Source organism: Gopherus flavomarginatus, chromosome 4 (genome assembly GCF_025201925.1).
Source record: "Gopherus flavomarginatus isolate rGopFla2 chromosome 4, rGopFla2.mat.asm, whole genome shotgun sequence".
NCBI classification, from domain to species: domain Eukaryota; kingdom Metazoa; phylum Chordata; order Testudines; family Testudinidae; genus Gopherus; species Gopherus flavomarginatus.
This window is the reverse complement of record NC_066620.1, coordinates 89,755,225-89,778,271: the sequence shown is the minus strand read 5'-3', so window position 1 is coordinate 89,778,271 and position 23,047 is coordinate 89,755,225. Positions and strand designations below refer to the sequence as shown.

At 43.3% G+C, this 23,047-nt stretch overlaps 1 protein-coding gene across 1 annotated transcript in view; it reads right to left on the bottom strand.

Annotated features, from left to right (window-relative positions):
• Positions 1 to 21,164, bottom strand: part of RPS6KA2 (ribosomal protein S6 kinase A2) — a 463,478-nt gene extending 442,314 nt beyond the window's left edge. Inside the window, exons 1-2 of the mRNA XM_050949056.1 lie at positions 21,007 to 21,164; positions 11,608 to 11,652 (exon numbers count right to left, since the gene is read on the bottom strand). Of these exons, the coding sequence (XP_050805013.1) occupies positions 11,608 to 11,652; positions 21,007 to 21,069 (108 nt within the window). The 5' untranslated portion in view covers positions 21,070 to 21,164. The remainder of the gene's footprint in view (positions 1 to 11,607; positions 11,653 to 21,006) is intronic.
• Between the last annotated feature and the right edge of the window lie 1,883 nt (positions 21,165 to 23,047).

Sequence of the window (23,047 nt, the reverse complement as noted above, 5' to 3'; positions counted from 1 at the left end):
ATGCCAGGGATTTTCTACCCCCCAACCTTCCAGGAAGGGCAACGGTCAGAGGCCCAGGTAGAAGCCCTGATTTCCATTAGTGCTTCCATAGACTTTGTGTGAACATTATGAATTATTGTAATAAGAGCCTCACAGTTCTGGTTCCTACTTTCAGCTGGTTCTCGTGGTGGAAGGAGATGATCCGCTGCAAATAAGCTAATCCTCCACAGGAAGCGTGCTGCATTCAGGAACAGAATGGAGGAAGTCTGGGTTAGCCATCAATTTACTACTCAAAGTTCGCAGCCCAAAGGTAAAATCTCTTCACCACCTTCACAGCAGGGGGATAGGTTTGTAGAAATTCTGTAAATGAACCTGCCCATGTGAGAGTGTAGTCCCCGAGACTGATGCTAGAGTTTTCCTTCTTCCAACTTTTTCTGTCACAGTGAGCAGTGAAATGGAAGAAATTGCTTCAGTTCCTCAGCAGGAGTCAGGGTGGGGTTGTAGTGCTTCATGCATTATTCTACGCTTTTCATTTTTTGTTAGCTAGAGTTCTCTAAGTGTCAGAGTTAGACGGGTTCCAAATATATGGGGGCAGGGAGAGGAAGCAAGGAGAAAGTCCCTATTTGAGCCTGGGAGAGGAGGTAGTCTGAGTAGTTCTATGTGAGTGAATACCATTCTAAATATGAGTAAAAGCTTATTTATTTATTTTTCTTTCCATCTCTTAGTTACAAGGAAAGAAAGACTGGACTGCTCATGGCAAGACTAGTTTATAACCTTAACCCTGTATCTATAAAGCTAGAAAAACAAAACACAACAATGCTGTAGAAGGTGCTGTACTCAACACAGAAATAATTAGTCTTGACATTAGGGACTGTCAAGTGACTCTCCTCTCCAGATAACATGATTAGTTCACAAACATACTCCCATGAGTTCTCAATGCCAGTATGAAAGGATGGGTTCTCACAGGGGACTATTTGCCCAGGGAGGAAAACTGTTTAAATAGAGCTATTAATTTACCACTAATCAAGCAGTCTAACTCCATTAAGGGTTTTGTACCTTCTGAAAAATTCTCAGGTCTTCCCTTGCTTATTCCTTTGATATTATAGCAGTTGCTAATGAACAAATGCTACCATCAAGATTGCAAAATCTTTTAAGAGTGTTCTTTTTTAAAATAGCTCCCATCCACATGGTACCATTTGCATCCTGGTTTATTAAATCTGCCTACCAGAGGTCCCTACTGGTCCTCATGGAGTCTCCTGCTTGTGTAGTCCTCACTGACTGGGAGAGTATTTGGGGAATCATTTGTGTAGTTTCTCATTCCATAGCCATACCCACACACCTGAAACCTCTTGCTTGCTGGCTTTCATGTCCTTTATCCCGGGCTTTGTGTGGATTGCACTGTCCCACAGGAGCAAAGCTCTCTGGTCACCTATTTAACTGTACCCTGATCCAATGAAGGCTTTGACGATCACGGTCAAGGTGCCTTAACCGACAGATAGGTGGACTAGGTGTCAACTGAAGAATCTGAGCAAAGGCAAAATATCCCATCAAGGATGGAGGCTGCCACATTTTGCACAACCTAGATTCTTACCATCTCATCAAGTGGTCTCATATAGACTTTGAGGTGGGAGCAGGCAGGATGGATCCCTGTGGGACCCCATACACAAAGGGTCTTGAGGAAGAGAATCAGGTACTGTTCACCACTCCATGTCCTGAAGAGAAATAAGCTGAATACTGCACTATTTACCAGGGGTAGGTCAGCAACATTTTGGGGTTGACTATATAAAAAGCTAGATCAGTTAAGGAGCATGAACAGTGTGCCTCATGCTAAAGCCCAATAGCACACAACTCAGGCCTGATACCATACCATAGAGGCTAGGCAGCGTAAGAGAACCCGAAAATACCCACTTCCTGGCTTTATTTTAATTGCATAATCTTAACATTGCATTAAACATCACTTTTTGGCTGTAATTACATCTGAATGAACTGTTGCATTTTATTCTGTTATGACAGTACTTCACAGTCACTTCTCTCTGCCTGCAATGTGTATCTAATAGAAGAGGTACAGTAATGTTTTTATTGGGCCATGGGTTATTCTTTGCCTTTAGCAGAAACACAGCGTCAGGCTCAAGTGGATATAAACCCATCAAGCAAGCATGGCTGGTTATAAAAAAAGAATGGCCTGTAAATCATGTGACCTTTCCACATTTTTCAAACATCTCCTTTAAGTGTAAAGGCCATTTTCATGGTAAGACTGTTCTGCTTTACCCAGTATTTGTTATGCTCATTTTCCTATCTTGTCTCAAAGCAGAGAAGATATGTTAGCTGCATTATATTCAGCGCACAAACATAGGGGTCTACTTAAATCATACACAAATCCCACATTTTTCAGTAGTTGGTCACAGCCTAAATAGCAAATGTTGTGGATGTCTAACACATCTGTGAAGTTTGCTATTTTGCCATGACCAACCCAAGAAAAACATGGGATTTCTCTGCAATGTTTATCAAACTGGGGGTCCCAATGCAAAAGGATTGCAAGCCTATTGTGGAAGACAGAGTCACAGTATTGCCATCCTTATTGCTGCGCTGCTGCTGGCAGCAGCGATGCCTTCAGAACTGAGTGCTTGGCCAGCAGTTGCCGCTCTCCAGCTGCCCAGCTCTGAAAGCAGAGTTGAGAGCAGCAGTGGCTGGTCAGGCACCCAGCTCAGAATGCAGCGCGGCTGCCAGCAGCAGCAGTAGTGCAGAAGTAAAGGTGGCAATACTGTAACCCCCCCCCACACACAATAGGCTTGCAATGCCCCCCTTTCGGGTTGGGGCCCCCTACTTTGATAAACACTGCAGAGATATCGCACATTTTTCATGGCTTGGGTATGGCATTGCAGAAGTATGGGTGGCAATACCATACCATGCCACACACACTTCACTGCTGCTGGCCACAGCACTACCTTCAGAATTGGGTGTCCAGCCAGCAGCCTATGCTCTCTGCTATGGCTTCAGAGCTGGATAGCCGGAAACCAGATTTCATGGTCCATAAAAGCAATTTTCACAGCTGTGAATTTGGTAGACCCCTAAACATACGCAGCTCCATATCTGTAAAGTTACTGCCTGTGTCTGAAGGGATGCAGTACTTGGGAAGGGATTTTTTGTTATCACATCATGCTCTTGTTGAGTCTTAATGAATATGATGTTGGACAAAATAATCCCATACAGCAGAATTTTTGTTTTTCTATATGCAGTAACTGCCCCTCCTACTCATTTAAAGATATATCAGATGCCCTGGTTCAACTAGTGAGGGAAGAACGAATACAACCAATTAATATAAAAACAGCAACATCTCCTTTGAGCAGGGGCATATGATCAGGGCCCTTTGAACGGGATCTGAATGCACCAGAGAAGGTAGGCTCCTTATACATTTCCCCCTATTCTCTTCTCCATCCACTCAGGCCATTCACCCATGTAACAGCCCGCCACAATTTGCCCTTAACTTGCTATGACTTTAGTACTGCTTACCATGATACAGAATGAAACTAGATTGTACTTGAATGGCTAATGTAGATTTGCAGCTGACTGCACGTGGACAAATCCCTGCACCCACATTTCCCCCCCACCATGACTTCAAGTGGGTTCAGCACAGATGGAGGGGTACTTCTGCAATTGACTGTGTACAGGATTGGGCCTTAGATACCAAGGGAGCATGCTTATTTGTTAGGTGTGCACTGAATTGGAAAGGGTAATTCAGGAGCCAGTATTAACTTGGTGCCCTGACCAACTCCACTTGTTTTTTTTTCTTTTTAGTACGTAAATGAAGAAATGGCTCTTTTAAAAAATATAATGAGAAATGTTTAAAGAAAAAAAATTCCAAAAAGCCCATAAAAATCCATTTAAAAAGCCAATTATGTTGCTAAGTTACAAAAATATTGTTACCTGCCAAATCTTTAAAAGCAAAGAAACAAAAACAAATAAATAGCTAAGGACATCATAAATCTTACACTGCCCACATACAGCATTCTTATCTAGTAGAAAACACAAAGTATTACTGACAGTACTGTCAAGAAAAAAAATACAGTAATTTCTTAGAAACACATGTATCAATACCAATCTGTGGTAAAAATTACCTATGTGGACATGCATGTAAGGTTAGTTAATTTTAAATTTCATGTTTATTTTTCAAAGAGGTTATGTTTCTATTTTGAGATTCCTCATAACTGAGTAGTCTAGGATTTGGGGTCAGAGGTAAGCTTATTTGGTTGAATAAAAATGCATTACTTGATAAGGATGTGTTTGTTCATTAATTCAGCAGAGGATATACAATGTCTTTAGCTGTTCCTTTCCAAGAGCTTGGATTTTGTAAACAATTTGATGGCTAAATGCACTGCTATCACTTAGCAACCTCAATCAGCTTTTAAAACAAAAAGTTTTTTATACACCATCTCTTTTTCTCCCCCTCCACATTTTATCGTAAATTTGATGGTCAGCTACCTATTTGCTTTTCTGGAAAGAACAAACTATTCCTATGATCAAAAGACCTTTTCAGGCACAAAGCCTTTTAAACAATCTTATCTACTATTCTTCCTGTCACAGGATAAAACTACATGTTTCAGATTTATTCCTACACACAAAATACAGAGAAGTAAGTCTTCTGGGCAGCAAAAAGACCAATTCACAGCAGATAGTTTTGTATATATCCCACATACATATTAGTAGTTTCCCTTTGTTTCCATACATGCATTTCTATCTCCTTAGTTAAGCAATTAGGTTGCAATCCACAAAGGGACTTAGTCCTTGCAATGCGAATGGTCCGTGGTAGTTAAATATTTTTCCACAACGGAACAGTCATTGGACTAGAGAGAAAGAGAATGACTGTAGTTCCTGGCAGGGAAACCTCATCAGCAGAAATACCATTACTAAACTTTAAGGTAATGGCCTCATCTGACATTGTAATGAAAACAACTCTTGGGACAGTAGGTTAGAAGATTACTAGCCTGACCTGTCAGTTGTCTTCCCAGCCACTGAATGATCAGGGATTGTATGCCAGGTGTTGTGCATACTGAAGCTACATAGAAATTGCCGTAGAGGTAAATTCAGTGACATTAAATTAACAACAAATAACCTGGAAAACACATTTCCAGACTTTCTATAGTTGGCAGTTGAATAATATCCCATTGTTATGGAAAATTTGTGTTGTTGTCGTCAACTGACTTTAGTGTTACATAAGAACAGACGTACTTTGACTGGCATAATGTTGACATAATGACAGGAATACAAGAGCAACAAGTCTTACATTTTTGCTCCTCTGAGAGTGCTGTGTTTATCCTTTAATATTGATACTTAGTCTAGTCTTCTTTCAACTTCTGCATTTATATAAAAATAGATGTGGAAGAACTATGGATAAGTATATTTAGGGCGCTTGTTTTGCCTTCCCTTTGACAATTATGTGTATAATATAGTAGCTTCAGAGGCTAGTGGCCTCTCCCTTGCCTGTTGGGCTACCAGACACCAAAGAGCATGGCTTATATGTCACTCTGTGCTCTCTCCAAATATTTCCATGAGAATTCAGTTTCTGCCTCAGCTTTCATCTAGCTACTGATTTTACTGTTGGAGGAAATGCATTTTTCAAAGCAACAGCAATATTTGAAAATTTCAGAACAGGGATGAGGGGTGGCTCTGAAATCCTGCATTTTTCAGTTGTGCCATGAAGTTTTCATTAGACAAAACCTCTCAGTTTGTTTAGTTCTATTTCTGGATAGGTGGCAGCTCTGACAGAAAAATCATTGTTGTTGACAGTACATTGAACTTCAACCACATGTTTCTAGCAGCAGATCTGAAAATACTAAAAGTTAAGACTTGCAACACTCCTGGAAAAGGTATAAAGGAGCAGAAGTGTAGAAAAGGAAATGCTGAATCCACCTAAAATGAAGCTATTTCTGAGGAACACACCTACTGTTTTACAGTGCACAGAACATAACTTCTCTTGAAATAAAGAATACAGCCACCAGTGGAAACTACAGGGAGATCCTAGAAAGGAATTTGGCCAGAACAGTGTCTGGGATTAGCACAATCCCTTAACATCTCCATGGGATCTTTAACAACTCTGAGTTGTGAGGTCTTCCATTGGCCAAAACATCTCTTTCTAAGTCACTAAATCATCAGTTTCATTACCACTTTTAGACCTTTCAGGCAGAGGGAAATTCTCTTCTACAGATGAATAAATTTGCCTGGAGAGCAATCCTACTTTGACAGTCAAAACACCCCAACCATCTATGTGCTTAATTCTTTTTAGAAGCAGCATGGCTAACACCAATACTTGCTGCTGCTGGCTGGTACTGGACAAATCATTGTCTATAAATGTTCCCTTAGTCATTTTTGCCCTCTGGAACATTCAAAGAACTTGTCCACTGTGACAGCAAAATCAGACAGCACTAACTCAGACAATAGGCAATGTAATTTTTTTTTATTGGTTTTGCTATTTTATCTGATTTATGTGGTGTGCGCATAGCAGGGGGGAAGGATGCTAATATAGCCCAAAGCATTTTGTTTAACACATCCTTGCAGTGAATGATCTATTGTCCTCATTAAGTGCCTTCAGGCCACCCTTTAAAAAAATATAGATCCAGGGTTCCCTGATAAAACGGCTTTGGATTTGGGTGCAGCACATCCATCAGCTAGAAGATTGCCTAACAGCCTGTGGCAGACTTATTAGTCACTTAGCCAGTAGTCCATATATCCATGGTGATGGGAAGCTAACATTCCAGAATCTGGTCCTTTTCTGTACTGTTTATTAGGAACTCAGATCAGCATAGTTACATTTTTCAGGGATGTGAAAAATCCACCCTCCTGCCCCGAAAGATGTAGCTATGCAGACCTAGCCTCCAGTGTAGGCAGCACAAAATCAATGCAAGCATTCTTCTGTCAACCTCCTTCCCTCCTCTCAGGGATGGATTACCTAGGCCTGGTCTACATTACGCATTTAAACTGAATTTAGCAGAGTTAACCCGATTTAACCCTACACCCATCCACACAATGAGGCCCTTTATATCATTATAAAGGGCTCTTTAAACCAATTTCTGTACTCCTCTCTGATGAGAGGAGTAGCGCTGAAATCGATATTGCCATGTTGGATTAGGGTTAGTGTGGCCGCAAAGCGACGGTATTGGCCTCCGGGTGGTATCCCACAGTGCACCATTGTGACTGCTCTGGAAAGTAATCTGAACTCGGATGCACTGGCCAGGCAGACAGGAAAAGCCCCACAAACTTTTGAATTTCATTTTCTGTTTGCCCAGCATGGAGCTCTGATCAGCACGGGTGGCGATGCAGTCCCAAATCCAAAAGGAGCTCCAGCATGGACCTTACGGGAGATACTGGATCTGATCGCTGTATGGGGAGACAAATCTATTCTATCAGAGCCCCGTTACGGAAGACGAAATGACAAAACATTTGAAAAAAATCTCCAGGCTATGATAGACAGAGGCCACAGCAGGGACTCAGCACAGTGCTGTGTGACAAGCGTAACGGAAAGCCAAAGAATCAAATGGACACTCATGGAGGGAGGGAGGGGGTACTGAGGACTCCAGCTATCCCACAGTCCCCGCAGTCTCCGAAAAGCATTTGCATTCTTGGCTGAGCTCCCAATGCCTGAAGGGTCAAAAACATTTTCCCGGGTGTTTCAGGGTACATGTCATCAATTTACACCCTTCCCCCCCCTCCCCGAAAGAAAAGGGAGAAAAAAAGTTTCTCGCCTTTTTTCAATATCACTCTATGTCTACTGCATGCTGCTGGTAGACGGGGCGCTGCAGTGCTGAACACCAGCATCCCCTTCCCGGTGGCAGACGGTACAATATGACTGGTATCCATTGTCATCATCAGCCCGTGAGTGCTCCTGGCTGGCCTCGGTGAGATCGGCCGGGGGCGCCTGAGTAAAAATGGGAATGATTCCCGGTCATTCCTGGCAGATGGTACAGAACAGCTGGTAACGGTCTTCTTCATAGCAACTGGAGTCTGAGCTCCATCAGCCCCCTCACCTTTCATGTCTAAAGAAAAGATTCTGCACTGCCTGGACTATAATAGCAGCTGGAGGCTTCCTCCCTGTCATTTTATCTCACTAAAAAGTCAGTGTTGCTTATTCCTGCATTCTTTATTACTTCATCACACAAATGGGGGGACACTGCCACGGTAGCCCAGGAGGGTTGGGGGAGGAGGGAAGCAATGGGTGGGGTTGTTGCAGGGGCACCCCCTAGAATGGCATGCAGCTCATCATTTCTGTGGGATCTCTGGGGCTCTGAAACAGAGCGGCTGTGCTCTCTGGTTCTCTAGTACACTTGCCCATATTCTAGGCAGGACTGACTATTTTTAGACAAAACATAAAGAAGGGAATGACCCGGGGAGTCATTCCCATTCCACGCGCCCTAGGCCGACCTCAGCGAGGCCAGCCAGGAGCACCCATGACAGCAGCAGACGGTACAGAACGACTGATAACCGTCACCTCATCGCCAATTTACAATGGCATGGCAGACGGTGCAATAGGGATAGTAACCGTCTCTGCTACCTTGCAAAGGCAAATGAATGCTGCTGTGTAGCACTGCAGTACCGCATCTGTCAGCAGCATCCAGTACACATACGGTGACAGTGACAAAATGCAAAATGGGCTCCATGGTTGCCATGCTATGGCGTCTGACAGTGCAATCCAGGGAAAAAGGGCGCTAAATGATTGTCTGCCATTGCTTTCACGGAGAAAAGATTGAGTGATGACATTTACCCAGAATTACCCATGACACTGTTTTTGCATTGGGATCTCAACCCAGAATTCCAATGGGTGGGGGAGATTGCGGGAACTATGAGATAGCTACCCACAGTACAACGCTCCGGAAATCGACGCTAGCCTCGGTACATGGACGCACACCACCGAATTAATGTGCTTAGTGTGGCCGCATGCACTCGACTTTATACAATCTGTTTTACAAAACCAGTTTCTGTAAAATCGGAATAATCCTGTAGTGTAGACATACCCCTACACTGACAGGAGAACCTCTCCCGTCCACATGGGTAGTGTCTACACTGAAGCACTACAGCAGCACAACACTGTAGTGGTTTTATATATAGACTTGCCTAAGTTAAACCTGGAAGGGTTCTTGGTGCTGTACAGACTCTGGCTTGGATAGTTTGCAGTCTGAGCTCTTAAGTCTCATGGTGATCAGCAAGGTATGAACAAGAAAGGCAAACAGTTTTTTTGTGAGCCCCTGCAATAAATGAATGTTTGAGAAAACTTTAGATGAGGAGAGAGGAGACTCTCCTATACTGAGAAATAGATGATGCTTCACCTCTAACTCTGCCTTCTTAGCCTCCTTATTCTGTGTGGCAGGCAATTTAGACAGGCATAGCCATGCCCTGTTCTGGGTTACTCACTTTACATCCCACTTGCTGGGAAAAGTACAGAAAACAGAGTATGATATGATACCACCATGTAAGCAGTTTGTGGACACTTATAGACAGAAGGCAAAGGCACATAAAAAGGTGAGAAAATCCAAGATCAAGGTGCCAAGAAACAGTGAGAACTCCATATAATGCAACTGTGATAAAGTGAGAATTTTCTGTAATATTTTTATGCCGCCTATGTATGTATGTATTTTTATGCCTGAGTTTCCCTCTGTACTTTGCATTGCTACCCAGGTGTTCTGCCCCAAGAGGAGATTTAACCCTCTTGCACAAGATACAGCATTTTTCTTCTGCCTACTAAAGCTTCAAAGCTGTATAAGTCATTGTTCAGTTGTAAACTTTTGAAAGAACAACCATAATGTTTTGTTCAGAGTCACAAATTTCTGAGGTGTTCGTAACTCTTAGGTTCTATTGTACTTAAGAGGGGAGCCCAATCCTCATGCACTTCCTCATGTCTACAGGAGGGGGCTCCACCTGGGTAAGTGCATCAGCCCTCAGAAGGCCCGTAAAGTAGAGAGAGTTGGACATTTAAAAAAGAGTTGTGAAAAAATTAAAATGTTGAAGTTGTTTCCACAGGGTTTAAAAAATTTTTTAAAAAAATTGTTTACTGAAAGCCAAGAGCTGTAGTAACCCTTGTGATTAAAAAGTATCATGAAAAAAAATTTGATTTGGGAAACCAGCCTTTTTCCCCTGAAAGTCTGTATTCACAAAGTGGCCATATAAAACAGATGTACTTTCTTAAATTATTTTCTACATACTCTACTTATGATGTTTGGCAACTTCCCTTTCCCAAAATCTTCCCCATGGGGATTAGGCAACTTATGGGTCCCGACAGATTTATAGCTCACCATCACATCAGCCTCAGTTGGAAACCCCTTAAGAGACAAGTCTTATGAAGTTCATTGGCCCCACTCCACCTCAGGAGCTTGCAGGACTCCCCTGGCTTTGGAAGACTTTTTGATGCCCTTCCAAGCTCCTACCACCATGCAAGAATTAAGAGAGGTTATGGCAGCTTCTCTAGCCCCCATCAGATAAAAGTCTCATTAGAGCCTAACAAGTATACTAAGTCTTGTGGGGTGATTCCTCAGGAGTCTTCTGGTTCTCAGGGGTAGAGGTGTCAATGAGCCTGAGGCTCAGGAGGATGATGAGCAGGTTTTAATCTCAGTTTCTGACATGGCACTGAATACAGCTTGTCCTTGTCTACACTTACAGGTCAAACCACTATCAGAAGCAAGTATTTCTGTAGTGGAGACAAGACCATAGCAGTGTTTATTTATCTTCACTGTTAAGCTAGTGATCACACAACCTATTTGGGATGAAGAGCCAGTCTAATGGATGAAGTAAACCCACAAGCTTGGTCGCATTTAGTATCAATTCATGAGTAGAGTCCAGTTCACTGTAACTTGTGCAAATATACTGATTAATGGCCCCTGAGAGTAACAGATCACTATTACAGGCTCTCTTGTATAAAAATGTAAAGAGAGAATATGCCATATTTACCTTCAGCTTTTACTCTTTCACACTTCTTAACTTTGAGTCCAGTTCTTTTCTTCCCTACTAGTCTATATATATATATATATATATATATATATATATATATATATACACACACACACACACACACACACACTCATAATCCAGTCTCCCATTTTTCTCTTCTTTGTTGAGTTTCTCCCCTACTCCTTCCAGCCAACATCTCATATCTTTCTTCCTTTATTTTAAACTACAAGACTGCCTCTTTCACACCACAGTTTTGCTGTCTCACTCTTGAAATAATATAATCTTCATGCTTAGGACAGAATGGCCACTGATAGTTTCGCAACAATTCTTGACTTGTCAAGAATTACGGAAAGAAAAGTATTATTATAGCAATTTGACCATTCCCTGGCCATGGCAGAATAGTTCCCTGCTTTATAGACTCCACTGTTTTCTCCAGACCAGTTTTAAAAATGATAAGCAATGTGGCATCCATAGCTTTTCTTAAAAAGCGACTTCACAGTTTAATAGCCTCACTGCTAGGAAAGAGCTCCAATATCCAGCCCAAATAGTATATTTTCAGTTTTCAAAGTAGCATTTGAGTGAAAGTCTATTCTCGCAGTATTTCCTGGGGATGGTAGGAAATACTAGAAATTTTTTCATGAAGGTAGAAAATTGACAAGCATGAAAATATGCAGGAAATTATAACATGCACAGAATTACCTCACTTCTAAATTCTTCATCCAAGCTGGCATCATCCACTGCAGGCTGGTAATCAAAAGAAGAAAAAAGTCTCATGAAGACAAATTAGGAAAAGCCTCACAAAAACACAATTCTGAACCAGACTCTTCTGTTACACAGGTGTAAATCTGAATCAATGTATGTCAAGGCAGTTGCTCAAGATTTACAATGGTTACATTAATTTTATTATTGGCAATAACTAAAAGACTTAACTGGATTCCAAAAAGTTATTTATTTTTTTCTTTAAAAGATACAGTAATGCTATGACAAAACTACACTGAATCTACTGTGTATATGCACTAAATAGTGTGTATTTTACTTACCTGATATTTAACTAAGTAATGAGTGAATATAGGTTGCATCAAGTTTGAGGAACATATGGAAGAATACTATAATAGACAGGACTAAGAGTGCAATGTTTATTAGATAAGATTATGAGTGAACAATCAAAAACAGACTTGTGCAATTAACGTGTCAAGACTGAATAAAAATGAAGCAAGATTATTCATGAACAGACTATTCTGGAGATCTGGAAAGGTAACAATCTTTCACAAAGGAGAAAGAGAACATATAAACAAATAGGGCCACATTTTTCAGAAGAGTTCAGAACTTATTTGGTACCTATCTGGGATGGAGCTTTTGGGTCCAGAGGCCACTGGGGGGGAAAAAATTGGCTTTTAAAGCAGGCAGTGTAACTGAGGGTTTGATCCTCCAAGTCCTTACTCAGAAAAATATCCCCAAGGGAAGTCACTCACTTTTTTTAAAAAATACCTAATTGAAATCAATAGAGCTTTGCCTGAGCAGACTGTAAGATCAGATCCACTCAAAACACTTTCTTATTTCAACATCTTTAAATGATTTAGGGCCAAATCCCATTTACTATACTCACAGAAGTAGTTCCCTTGAAAAGTTAATGGGTAAAGCAAGTAGGATTCAGTCCTTAATCGTTCCTTGTTTACTCACTTTACACAATGCAGTACATGTCCTTACTGAACCCCTACCGATACAAAATTCATTTACTGTAAGTGCTATATTTAAATGTTTGCACTGAGTCATGCTCAGATACTGGTAAATGCATTTTAAAAGGTTTTTTGGCATAAGGGGGAAGGTTTGCACATATCAAAGAAATAAGACGTTTGTCTGGCAGATGGCATGTTTACAAAACGTGAAAATCTTATGGGGGAGACAAATGTCAGACTAGCCCCCAAAAATGACATTTTACCCTACATGGATTTGAACACCACTCCAATTCCTTAAAAGTATTCCAATAATTAGTTTTCACATGGCAGACTTTAAAGTGTAGCCCAGGTAAACGTTAAATGTAATAACTGGTAAAAGAGGAAGGTTATTTGCATTCAAATCATTGTGGTGGCTGTTGTAACGTGGACACTTGTTCACTGGAGATTGAACAGCCCAGATTCACAAAAGGTATTTAGGCTCCTAGTTTCCACTGAAGAATCAATCATAAAGGCCACTCAACAGCTATCAAACTCACCTGGGCTAGAATTAAACAGTCACACTTTATATTAAATTGTTTTTTCTAATTAATTTTTAAAGGTTTAATAATTTATCCTTATAACCTGTATGTTACAGACATGAGTAGAATGTGTTATAGATGGTTATAAGCAAAAATCAGTAGAAGAAATTAGACATAAGCCATGATTATGGAGCAAGAGAGAGATCTTTTGGATGCTAACAATTTTAACCCTTGTTAAACTATTCATAAAACAAAACCTTAATATAAAGAATGGTAATGGGCTACAGACTTGTTCAAACTTTTTTTAAAGCTGGAAATTAAGCCCAACAAGAATACTGATATAGGGTCCTAATTTGGAAATAAGGAACTAGTATATAGTCTGCTTATTTTTGGTTCATCACGCACACAAAAACATAGTCCCATCATCAACCCAGTGGCAGGGATTGACAACTAGTAGTGTATGATGGATGTAATGGATTTGCATTTTAGCACTTCTCTATTGTGAAGTACTGAATAGTTTGGTTTGCTGGCAGTTCCAGAGGAGAGATGGTGAGACACCTAACTTTTTTGGTTTGGGTTGAATCAAAATTGAAATATTTGTCAAACTGAAAAGTCAGAAAGTGATTGTTGTGTGTATTTTAAGAAAAGCAAATGGAAAATAAGGGCTGGTTTCACAAGAATGGAGAAGGAAGAGGAGGTGATCTCCTTATGCTCAATAGCCCTGTTGTTAGATCACTCATTTGGGATGGGAGAGGCCAGGTGGAAGTCTCCACTCTGGATCAAGGACTGGAACCCAGGGGTTCCACCTCCCAGGTGAGTGCCCTAATCAGTGGGCTACGGAGTCACTCTCCATCTCTCAGCCCCAATGACTATTCAAGTATTTTATACAAATGTGGAAAAGCTCCACCAAGAGAGACTGTGAAACCCCCCCACTTCAGAGTACCTCATGGTGAGGGCATGTTCCTCAGAATGGGAAGACCTGGATTCAAGTCTCTGCTCCAGAGTGAGGGTCTGAACTTTGGTCTCCCTCCTCCCAAGAGAGGGCCCTGCCCAACAGGCTGCTGAGTGTAAGATGGGGGGAGGGGGGGAAACTATCACAACTACTTGGTTTGTGAATGTGTCTAAATATCCTTGTGAATCTTGCTCAAAAAGCTGATGTGTTTTCTTTTGATAGTGTCCTAACAAACAATTGGACGTTTTCAAAAATGTCTCTTGTTTTGACTTAAACAGTTCGGTGAAACTAACACAAATTCACTAAATATTTTGGTTGTTCCAAGCCTGCATTTTTCAGCCAAAAAAAAAAAAAAAAGTTAGTCCAAAATTTTGCTTGGCTTTACCCTAGGTTTGTAAGTGCCCTATCATCATGACATCTCAGTACAAAATACAAGTTTGAGTACATTTTAGAAAAAGTTGCTATGCTAGAAGAATTGCTAATGACCATCAGAGCAGGTCTTTGAGCAAAAGACCATCACAGATCTGGTTAAAGTTGATGGGTGTGCTCAGCACGCTTCTTTGGGTCTGTCTACACAGCAACTAGACACCCAAAGCTGGCCCATGCCAGCTGACTCAGGCTCACAGGGCTATTTCACTGCAGTGTAGACATCTGGGCTTGGGCTGAACTCCAGGGTGCAGGACCCTGTAAGGTGGAAGGGTCCCAGAGCTCAGGCTCCTGCCCAAGCCAGGAAGTCTACTCAGCAATGAGACAGCCCTGCAGCCTGAGCCAAAGTAAGCTGGCACAAGCCAGCTGTGGGTTTTTCTTTGCAGTGTAGACATACTCTGTGAAGCTAAATGGAAGGAACAATTAAATGCTTTTTTGTGTAGCAACAGCTGAGGCTACCACTGGAGGCACAGGGTCGCCTGGCAAAGCTAACTCCATGAGAGCTCAAGGGTTTTGTTGGAACTGATTGCAAACCCAAGAGACCGATTGTCTGCAGCTGTGCGAGAAAGGCAGCAAGCGAGAGAAGCAGTGGCAAGCATGATCCTTGGAGAAAGCAGAGATACAGGTTCTTTTGGACCCAATACTCACTGGAAAGGCAGACTTGGATTTCTGAGCGAGGCAACTGCCTGCTGTTATTTGTGTTTACTGTGTTCAGGGTAGACAGGCCTGCGTGTGCATTGTTTGTAAATAAAGAGAATTCCACCAAAGGAACACCCAACACCTATCACCAATTTCTCCTCCTAACTGAAACAGCCCAGCAAGGTCCCAAATGTTGGCCAACTGTGTGAGTCAAAGAGGCAACAACGTTATAACCAGAGGTGCCATTTTTGATAGCACACTCGGATTTTCCTAAAACAGCAATTTTTCAGGGATATTCTGGACTACATAAGGGATTCTCCCAGGAATCAGCTGAGAGAAAGTGACCTGCCACAAGAAAGGAGATGAAGGCTATGGCTCAAGATAGCATTTGATCATCCTCCCCTAACCACAGTCAAATACATCCCTAATGTAGGCTCTTTTCCACACCAAGCTTTGGCTATGTTATTTATTGTAATACTATTTTTAATGCTTTTCCCTTATCTTTCATGTATTTCACCTCAAGTCACATCTTAAATCTTTGCAAATTCAACATCTCAGTTTGAGAAACAGGACTTGGTTTCTTGCAATCTTGTCATTTAAGTTAGACTTCAGAAATCTGTTACTTAACTAAGACTACGGTTAGAAAAAGCCACAGTTTTAAACATTTAAACATAAGTTCACATTAAAAAAAAAGTCTTGCTCTCCTTTAGTAATATAACTATTGGTACTGTTAGTTTTTGTGGCTTGTGTTTATTTCCAACACAATCATTTATATTGCGATTTGTATTCAGTGCTACAGAAAATCCAGCACAAAGAGAGAGGTTGTAAGCTCTTCAGGGCAGAGACTAAGGCCATGGCTACACTGGAGAGTTGCAGCGCTGGTGACGGGGTTACAGCGCTGCAACTCAGTCTGTGTCCACACTTGCAAAGCACGGCCAGCGCTGCAACTCCCTGGTTGCAGCGCTGGCTGTACACCTGGTCTGCCTTGGGTGTAGCGATTCCAGCGCTGGTCATCAAGTGTGGACACCAACAGCGCTTTTATTGGCCTCCAGGGTATTAGGAGGTATCCCAGCATACCTTTTCAGCCACTCTGCTCATTGTTTCACACTCCACTGCCCTGGGCTCAGGTGACCCCCCCTTTAAATGCCCCGGGAATTTTAAAAATCCCCTTCCTGTTTGCTCAGCCAGGTGTGGAGTGCAATCAATCAATCAATCAATCACTGACCATGCCTCCACGCCCCAAACGAGCCCCAGCATGGAACACTTGTGAGCTGCAGGACCTCATCAGTGTTTGGGGTGAGGAAGCTGTGCAGTCACAGCTGCGCTCCAGCCGTAGGAATTATGATACCTGTGGGCAGATATCAAAGTCCTTGCTGCTAAGGGGCCATGAACGGGACACGTTGCAGTGCAGGGTAAAAGTAAAGGAGCTGCGCAGTGCCTATTGCAAAGCCCGTGAGGGAAATCGCCACTCAGGAGCTGCCCCCACTACCTGCCATTTTTACAAGGAGCTGGATGCCATACTTGGGTGTGACCCCACTGCCAATCCGAGGAGCACGATGGAGAGTTCAGAGCAGGGAGAAGTGGGGGAGAGTGTAGAGGAAGCCGAGAGTGAGGCTACTGGGGTGGAGGGAGACACCCCGGAGTCCCAGGAGGCATGCAGCCAGGAGCTCTTCTCAAGCCAGGAGGAGGCTAGCCAGTCGCAGCAGCTGGAACTTGTTGGTGAAGAAGCAGCAGAGGAGCGTATTCCCGGAAAGCAGATTTTATTTTTAGGATGGAAATGTTTTGGGAGAGGAGTGTGGGGGTTATGGCTGCCTGCATGCATACCTAAATGTGGAATAGCCCATTGATCTGGTCTATCACGTCTCTGTAATCGGCCTCGGTAATCTCTTGAAAAGTTGCAGCCAGAGCGTGGGCAATGCGCTTGCGCAAGTTTATAGGGAAAGCCACCGTGGTCCTTGTCCCGGTCAGGCTAACTCGTCCGCGCCACTGTGCCGCGAGGGGTGGGGGGACCATTGCTGCACACAGGGAAGCTGCATAGGGACCAGGGCGGAATCCACATTACTGTAGAAGACCCTCCCTCTCTTGCCAGGTAACACGCAGCAGTGATATATCTGGCAGTAGAAAACCCTGTTGAGAATGTAGGGATACTGTTCAGTGCAGGTCCCCAGGTCCCTGCTCTCTGCTTTCCCCAGTGCACAGAAACCCCAGTGAGCCCTCAGGCAGTTCCCCTTCCCAGGTGAAGTCACGGCAGAAACACTCACCCCATTGCTCTCCATGCCTTCGCTGCCGTGGCCTCTCTGTGCTATGTTAGGTATGTGGGAATGATGCTACAAAAAGTCTACAAACTCCTTCACTGTGTGATAATAAACAATGTAGCCTCTGTGTATTAAATGTTTCTATTTATGTTTTTTTAAGTGACCTTGAATAATCCAGCAGTATCACCGCCTGCCCGACGGTTACAGAACTTGAGGAAAAATCCTCGAAAATCAAAAGAAGATTTGATCAAAGCAGTTATGAATCAGTACGCCAGAGAGAGTAAGAAGATGCAGGACTGGAGAGAGAAAATGCATGAGTGGAGGCAAACACAAAGCAGGAGAAAGGAATTGGCTACCAAGAAAAGCACGAAGCAGCTGATAAGCCTCCTGGCTCGCCAAACTGACTATATGCAGTCTCTCGTAGCCATGCAGGCAGATCAGTACCGTGGTAACCCCCACCCCTCCCAAAGCTCTCTTTCTTGTTCCCCAGTATTTGCACAAAACACCTTTCTCCAACAGCCTGTTTCTTACCACCCCCAGCTGCCCCTAACACCTGTATGATACCTACCAGCCCTGATAACTACAACCCTTATCCTATGCACTCAACCCCCATCATGATGCAGCATATTAATCCTGAAGTGCAGCAGGCATTGAACAGCAATCCAAGCAGGACATATTCAAACCTCTGAATGTACAGTCCACCACACTACCCCCCTGCCCTTTTATGTACTGTATTTTGAATAAATGATTTCATGGCTTTTAAAACAGTTTTTATTATTGAAGAAAGTGATAAATACTGTACCCCAAGGGAAAAACGGGCACAGCAAAGGCACCAAACATTACTGTTGGCTTTCAGCATCAAATTGCTCCCTTAAGGCATCCCTAATCCTTGAAGCCCTTTGCTGGGCCTCTCTAGTAGCCCTGCTCTCTGGCTGTGCAAATTCAGCCTCTAGGCGTCAAACCTCGGAGGCCCATTCCTCACTGAATCTTTCACCCTTCCCTTCACAAATATTATGGAGGGTACAGCACACGGATATAACAGCGGAGATGCTGCTTTCCCCCAAATTTAGCTTCCAGTAGAGACACCTCCAGCGCGCCTTTAAACGGCCAAAAGCACACTCCACAGTCATTCTGCACCGGCTCAGCCTGTAGTTGAACCGGTCCTTGCTCCTGTCAAGCTTCCCTGTGTACAGTTTCATGAGCCATGGCATTAAGGAGTAAGCGGGGTCTCCAAGGATCACAGTGGGCATTTCGACATCCCCTACTGTGATCTTGCGGTCTGGGAAAAAAGTCCTGGCCATCAGCTTCCTGAACAGGGCACTGTTCCGAAAGATGTGTGCATCATGCACCTTTCCAGGCCATCCTGAGTAAATGTCAGTGAAACGCCCACAGTGATCCACAAGCACTTGGAGAACCACAAAGAAATACCCCTTGCGATTAATGGCTGTGCAAACTTGCATCAACACTATTCCAACAGTCGACTTTCCCACTTCAAACTGGTTCGCCACCAATCGGTAGCTGTCTGGAGTTGCCAGCTTCCAGATTGCAATAGCCACTCGCTTCTCCACTGGCAGGGCAGCTCTCAATCTCGTGTCCCTGTGCCGCAGGATAAGGGCGAGCTCAGCATACAGTCCCATGAAAGTGGCTTTTCTCATCCGAAAGTTCTGCAGCCACTGCTCGTCATCCCAGGCTTGCAGGACGATGTGATCCCACCACTCAGTGCTCGTTTCCCGAGCCCAAAGGCGGCGTTCCACAGTGCTGAGCACTTCTGTTACTGCCACAAGCAATTTAGTGTCTTGAGCATCAGGCAAATCAATATCATCGTCTGACTCCTCACTGTCACTTTGGAGCTGAAGGAATAGCTCCACTGCCATGCGTGATGTGCTGGCAACATTCATCAGCAAGGTCCTCAGCAGCTCGGGCTCCATTTGTAACAGAAATTGCGCTGCAGACTCACAATGCCGCCAAACTGCTCGGAATGTGTAGCAAAGCACCACGGGGCATTGGAACAGGAAGCGGAAAGACCCGCACCCTTCCATCCCCTTCCCACAAGCCACAGTGCCAAAATGGGATGAGGTGCTCTGTGGGATAGCTGCCCACAATGCACCACTCCCAACAGCGCTGCAAATGCTGCAAATGTGGCCACACTGCAGCGCTGGTAGCTGTCAGTGTGGCCACACTGCAGCGCTGGCCCTACACAGCTGTAACTCCCAGCGCTGCAGAAATGTAAGTGTAGCCATGATCTAAGGCTATATCTACACTTAATCCACTACATCAGTACAGCTGCAGCAGCACTGCAGCCCTTCAGTATAGTCTCTCACTACAGTGACAACAGGGGTCAGCCTAGCACTGTCTGCCCCGGGGATTAGGTTGGCATAATTACATTGCTCAGGTGTGTGGATTTTACCCACACCCTTCAGCAACATAGCTGGGTTGACTCTCTTTTTAGTGTAGACCTGGCCAAAGTACAAGGCAAAATCTAAAACTACAGGTATTGCAGACATAAAGGGCTGATGCAGTCAAGAGGCTGTAATGATATAATAGTTCTTAGAGTTTTATAATTGGTTATCAATTACCTTCTCTGGTAGGTACTTACAGTATGTTTGAAAAATGATTTTTAGAAGTGAGTAAAAACAGTGGCTATATTCTGATCTTACCTACAATGGTGCAAAATCAGGAGTGACTCCACTGAAGTCAACTAAATTGCACTGATGTAAAATGAACCTAAGGCAGCTGAGAATCAAGTGCAGGGAAAAAGAAATACCAAAAAAAAAAAAAATTCTATACCCCCCTTCCTTTAAGCATTTTGTAGTGGAAAAAAATTAGTAGATATTAGAATACAAGGGAGACAGGTTTATTTAGCAAGACTACATCTAGCAGTAAGAGGAATGATTCAGCTAGGAAACAAGAGAACACAAATTCAATCAATGTAGCTAATTACATTTGAGAAGCAAAATTATTCCGGTCAAACATTTTAGACTAAATTTCACCTATTTACACTTTTTAAGAAACATCAATGAAATCCAATCTATATGTAAATTCTATAGTGAAACTGTAGAACAGGCAGTCTCAAGTCTTGGGAGTGCCCCAGAATATCTTCAAGAGATCCCCTTCATTAAAAAAGTACCTTTGTAAAGCAACCTATATTGATCAGTACTTTGTTTTGCTCAAAGTAGGATGCTTGCTTAGACACCAACAGTCACTGGGCAAGGACTTGAAGTTTTTCATCACTTCAGAAATAAGCAGCCATTGAATTCAGCATGCCAAGCTTCCTGGTCATCTTTTAAGAATCATTCCAAAAGAGGGATTAATATGACATTAGACTTCTCATTCCACTAATACTTAACCCATTGCTAAAGTAAATTAAGCTACTCCCTCCCCTACCCAGAAAATACATCTTCCATCACCATCAACAAGTGGGTTTGCCTTACAACACAATACAAGTCACTAAAAAGAAAGACATCCTAAAGTTTTGCTAAACAAAGCAGTGGGTCCCACGCTGAGATAGAACTCCCCAAAGCACTCACATAGAAATAAATAAGCATTTTATATAAATGACCTCTTCAAACTGGTCCATTTGCAATGGACTTCGGATGCCTGTGGAAATCATTAAGGGCTGGTTTGCAGCTCACCTCTGTGTCCATGGGTTCCACCTCTATCTTTTTCCATAGCTCCAGCAAGTGGGCAATTGGCATGTTGGAGTTTTTCTTTCAAAGGATGAGGGAGGAAGAAAACGTGTGAGTGAGTGGAAGAGGATGAGAGACACAGCCAGAACCGTGAGCGAGCGAGCGCGTTGTGCCCAGCAGACACAGAGGACTCAGCAGAATGCAGCAATCTCTGAGGTTTGCTGGAGCCCCTTGCTGGGGTCTGTAGTATGGTTTCCTGTGTGATCACCACCAGTTCCCACTCCTCAGAGAAACAGACACACAGAGGAGCTGCTTATGCTGCTGCTTCACACTCAGGCTTTGAAAGGGGGGAGTGGGGGAGGGAGCGATATAATTGCTATTCTAGTTTTTGCAAAGTGACTTTGTCAGAGTAAATGCTTCTCTTGCAGCAGAGAATTGAACTACCTTTCTCCTCCCCCACCCACTTTTTAAGAAAAACCTTAATTTGCTCTTTAAATGATGGGTGCAAGTTGAGTGTGAGGATGCTGCTGCTATAGCAACCGCGGAGCAAGCAGGGGCGGGGAGGTGCGGCAGAGCCCCGCCTCCCGGTCTAGCTGCTGGCTCCGGCATTGACCGCGCTTGCAGCAGCTCCGGGGGGGGGCCCACAAATCGTTCAGGCTGGAAGCCTCCCTAGGTGGCGGCCAAATGTCGCGCTGCATGATGAATTTGCAGCCGTCCTCATTCAAGGGGCGGCAGCCGCCTCGGTGAAGTGAGGAAATACCAACAAACTATCAAAACACTGACTGATTGCCAAGACAGCTGCTTTCCGGGAAGAGAAAGGTGAACTCCCCGCTTGGCCCTCCGGCATCGCCTACTCTGCAGTCGTGTTCTGGTTGAATATGCAGCCTCTTCTTGTTTTTCTTTTTTACGCCAGTTAAAAAACCAAACACTCTTAGGGCTCGCATCTGCCAGATGCTAAATGCGCTCAGCTCCCTCTGACTGCCATTCAGCGCCTGGCATATAAGAGCAATTTAGGGAGAAAGATGGGAGCAGTTTGATTCATTCAGAGCCAAAATACAATCCCAGATCCCAGTGGGTAAGTTGGGGAGCAAACTCATGCAGATCAAAACCTAGGTAGGGACTACGTAAAAACCTGAGTAAAGCCTTCGGTATTTGTCCCATACAGTATGGTAGCAATGGATAGTATGTGTATACATGTAAGAACATCTAGCCCAGATCCTGTCTCCACCAATAACCAGTACCAGAGCATCACAGATAGTATTCAGAATAGGGCAATTTCTGAAAGATCCACTCCTATCTTCCAGCAATCAGAGGTTTACAGTCCCCTCCACATGTGGGGTTACACCCTGACTCTTTTGGCTAATAGCCAATAATGGACCTATTTTCTATTAATTTATCTAGTTCTTTACATTCCTGGTCATCACAACATCTCATGGCAATGAGTTCCAGAGGTTAATTTTGTGTTATGTGAAGAAGTACTTCCTCCTGTTTGAATTAAACCTGCTACCTACCAACTTCATTGAGTGACCCCTTGGTTTTTATAGGGTGGGGAAAGGGTAAATACATACGATCTTGATACAGCTGTCTGACAAAAATGTCATCACTGATACAATGTACTGTTAACTCTCTCTAATGGGAGTTACTCCCAACACATTGCAAGTAAATAAACTGGCAAGTATAAGCAACAATAAGAAGAGATCAGCAATGGTGCACATGTGGGAGAGCTGTTGATTAGAAATTCTCAGCCAAGAACAGGCATTTTTAAGAAGCTGCTTTTCTTTCCTATGAGAATGATGTTTCTAATGATCACTCTATCCTTCCACTTCTTTTGATTGTCTCCTGAAGGTTACACCTCCCATTGGACCTGAAAACATTTGCTTGGGCATATTGGCAAGTTGCACCTCATAGGGTACAACATACTGCCTTTGTGTAGGCTATTTTTCCAGAGTGGTATTATCTGCTGGGAAGCTACTGTCTCTGGAATCTGAGCAGAACAAATGAAGATGGCACTCCCCAAGAGGATCTCTCTCAGACTTTATGCTGAGCC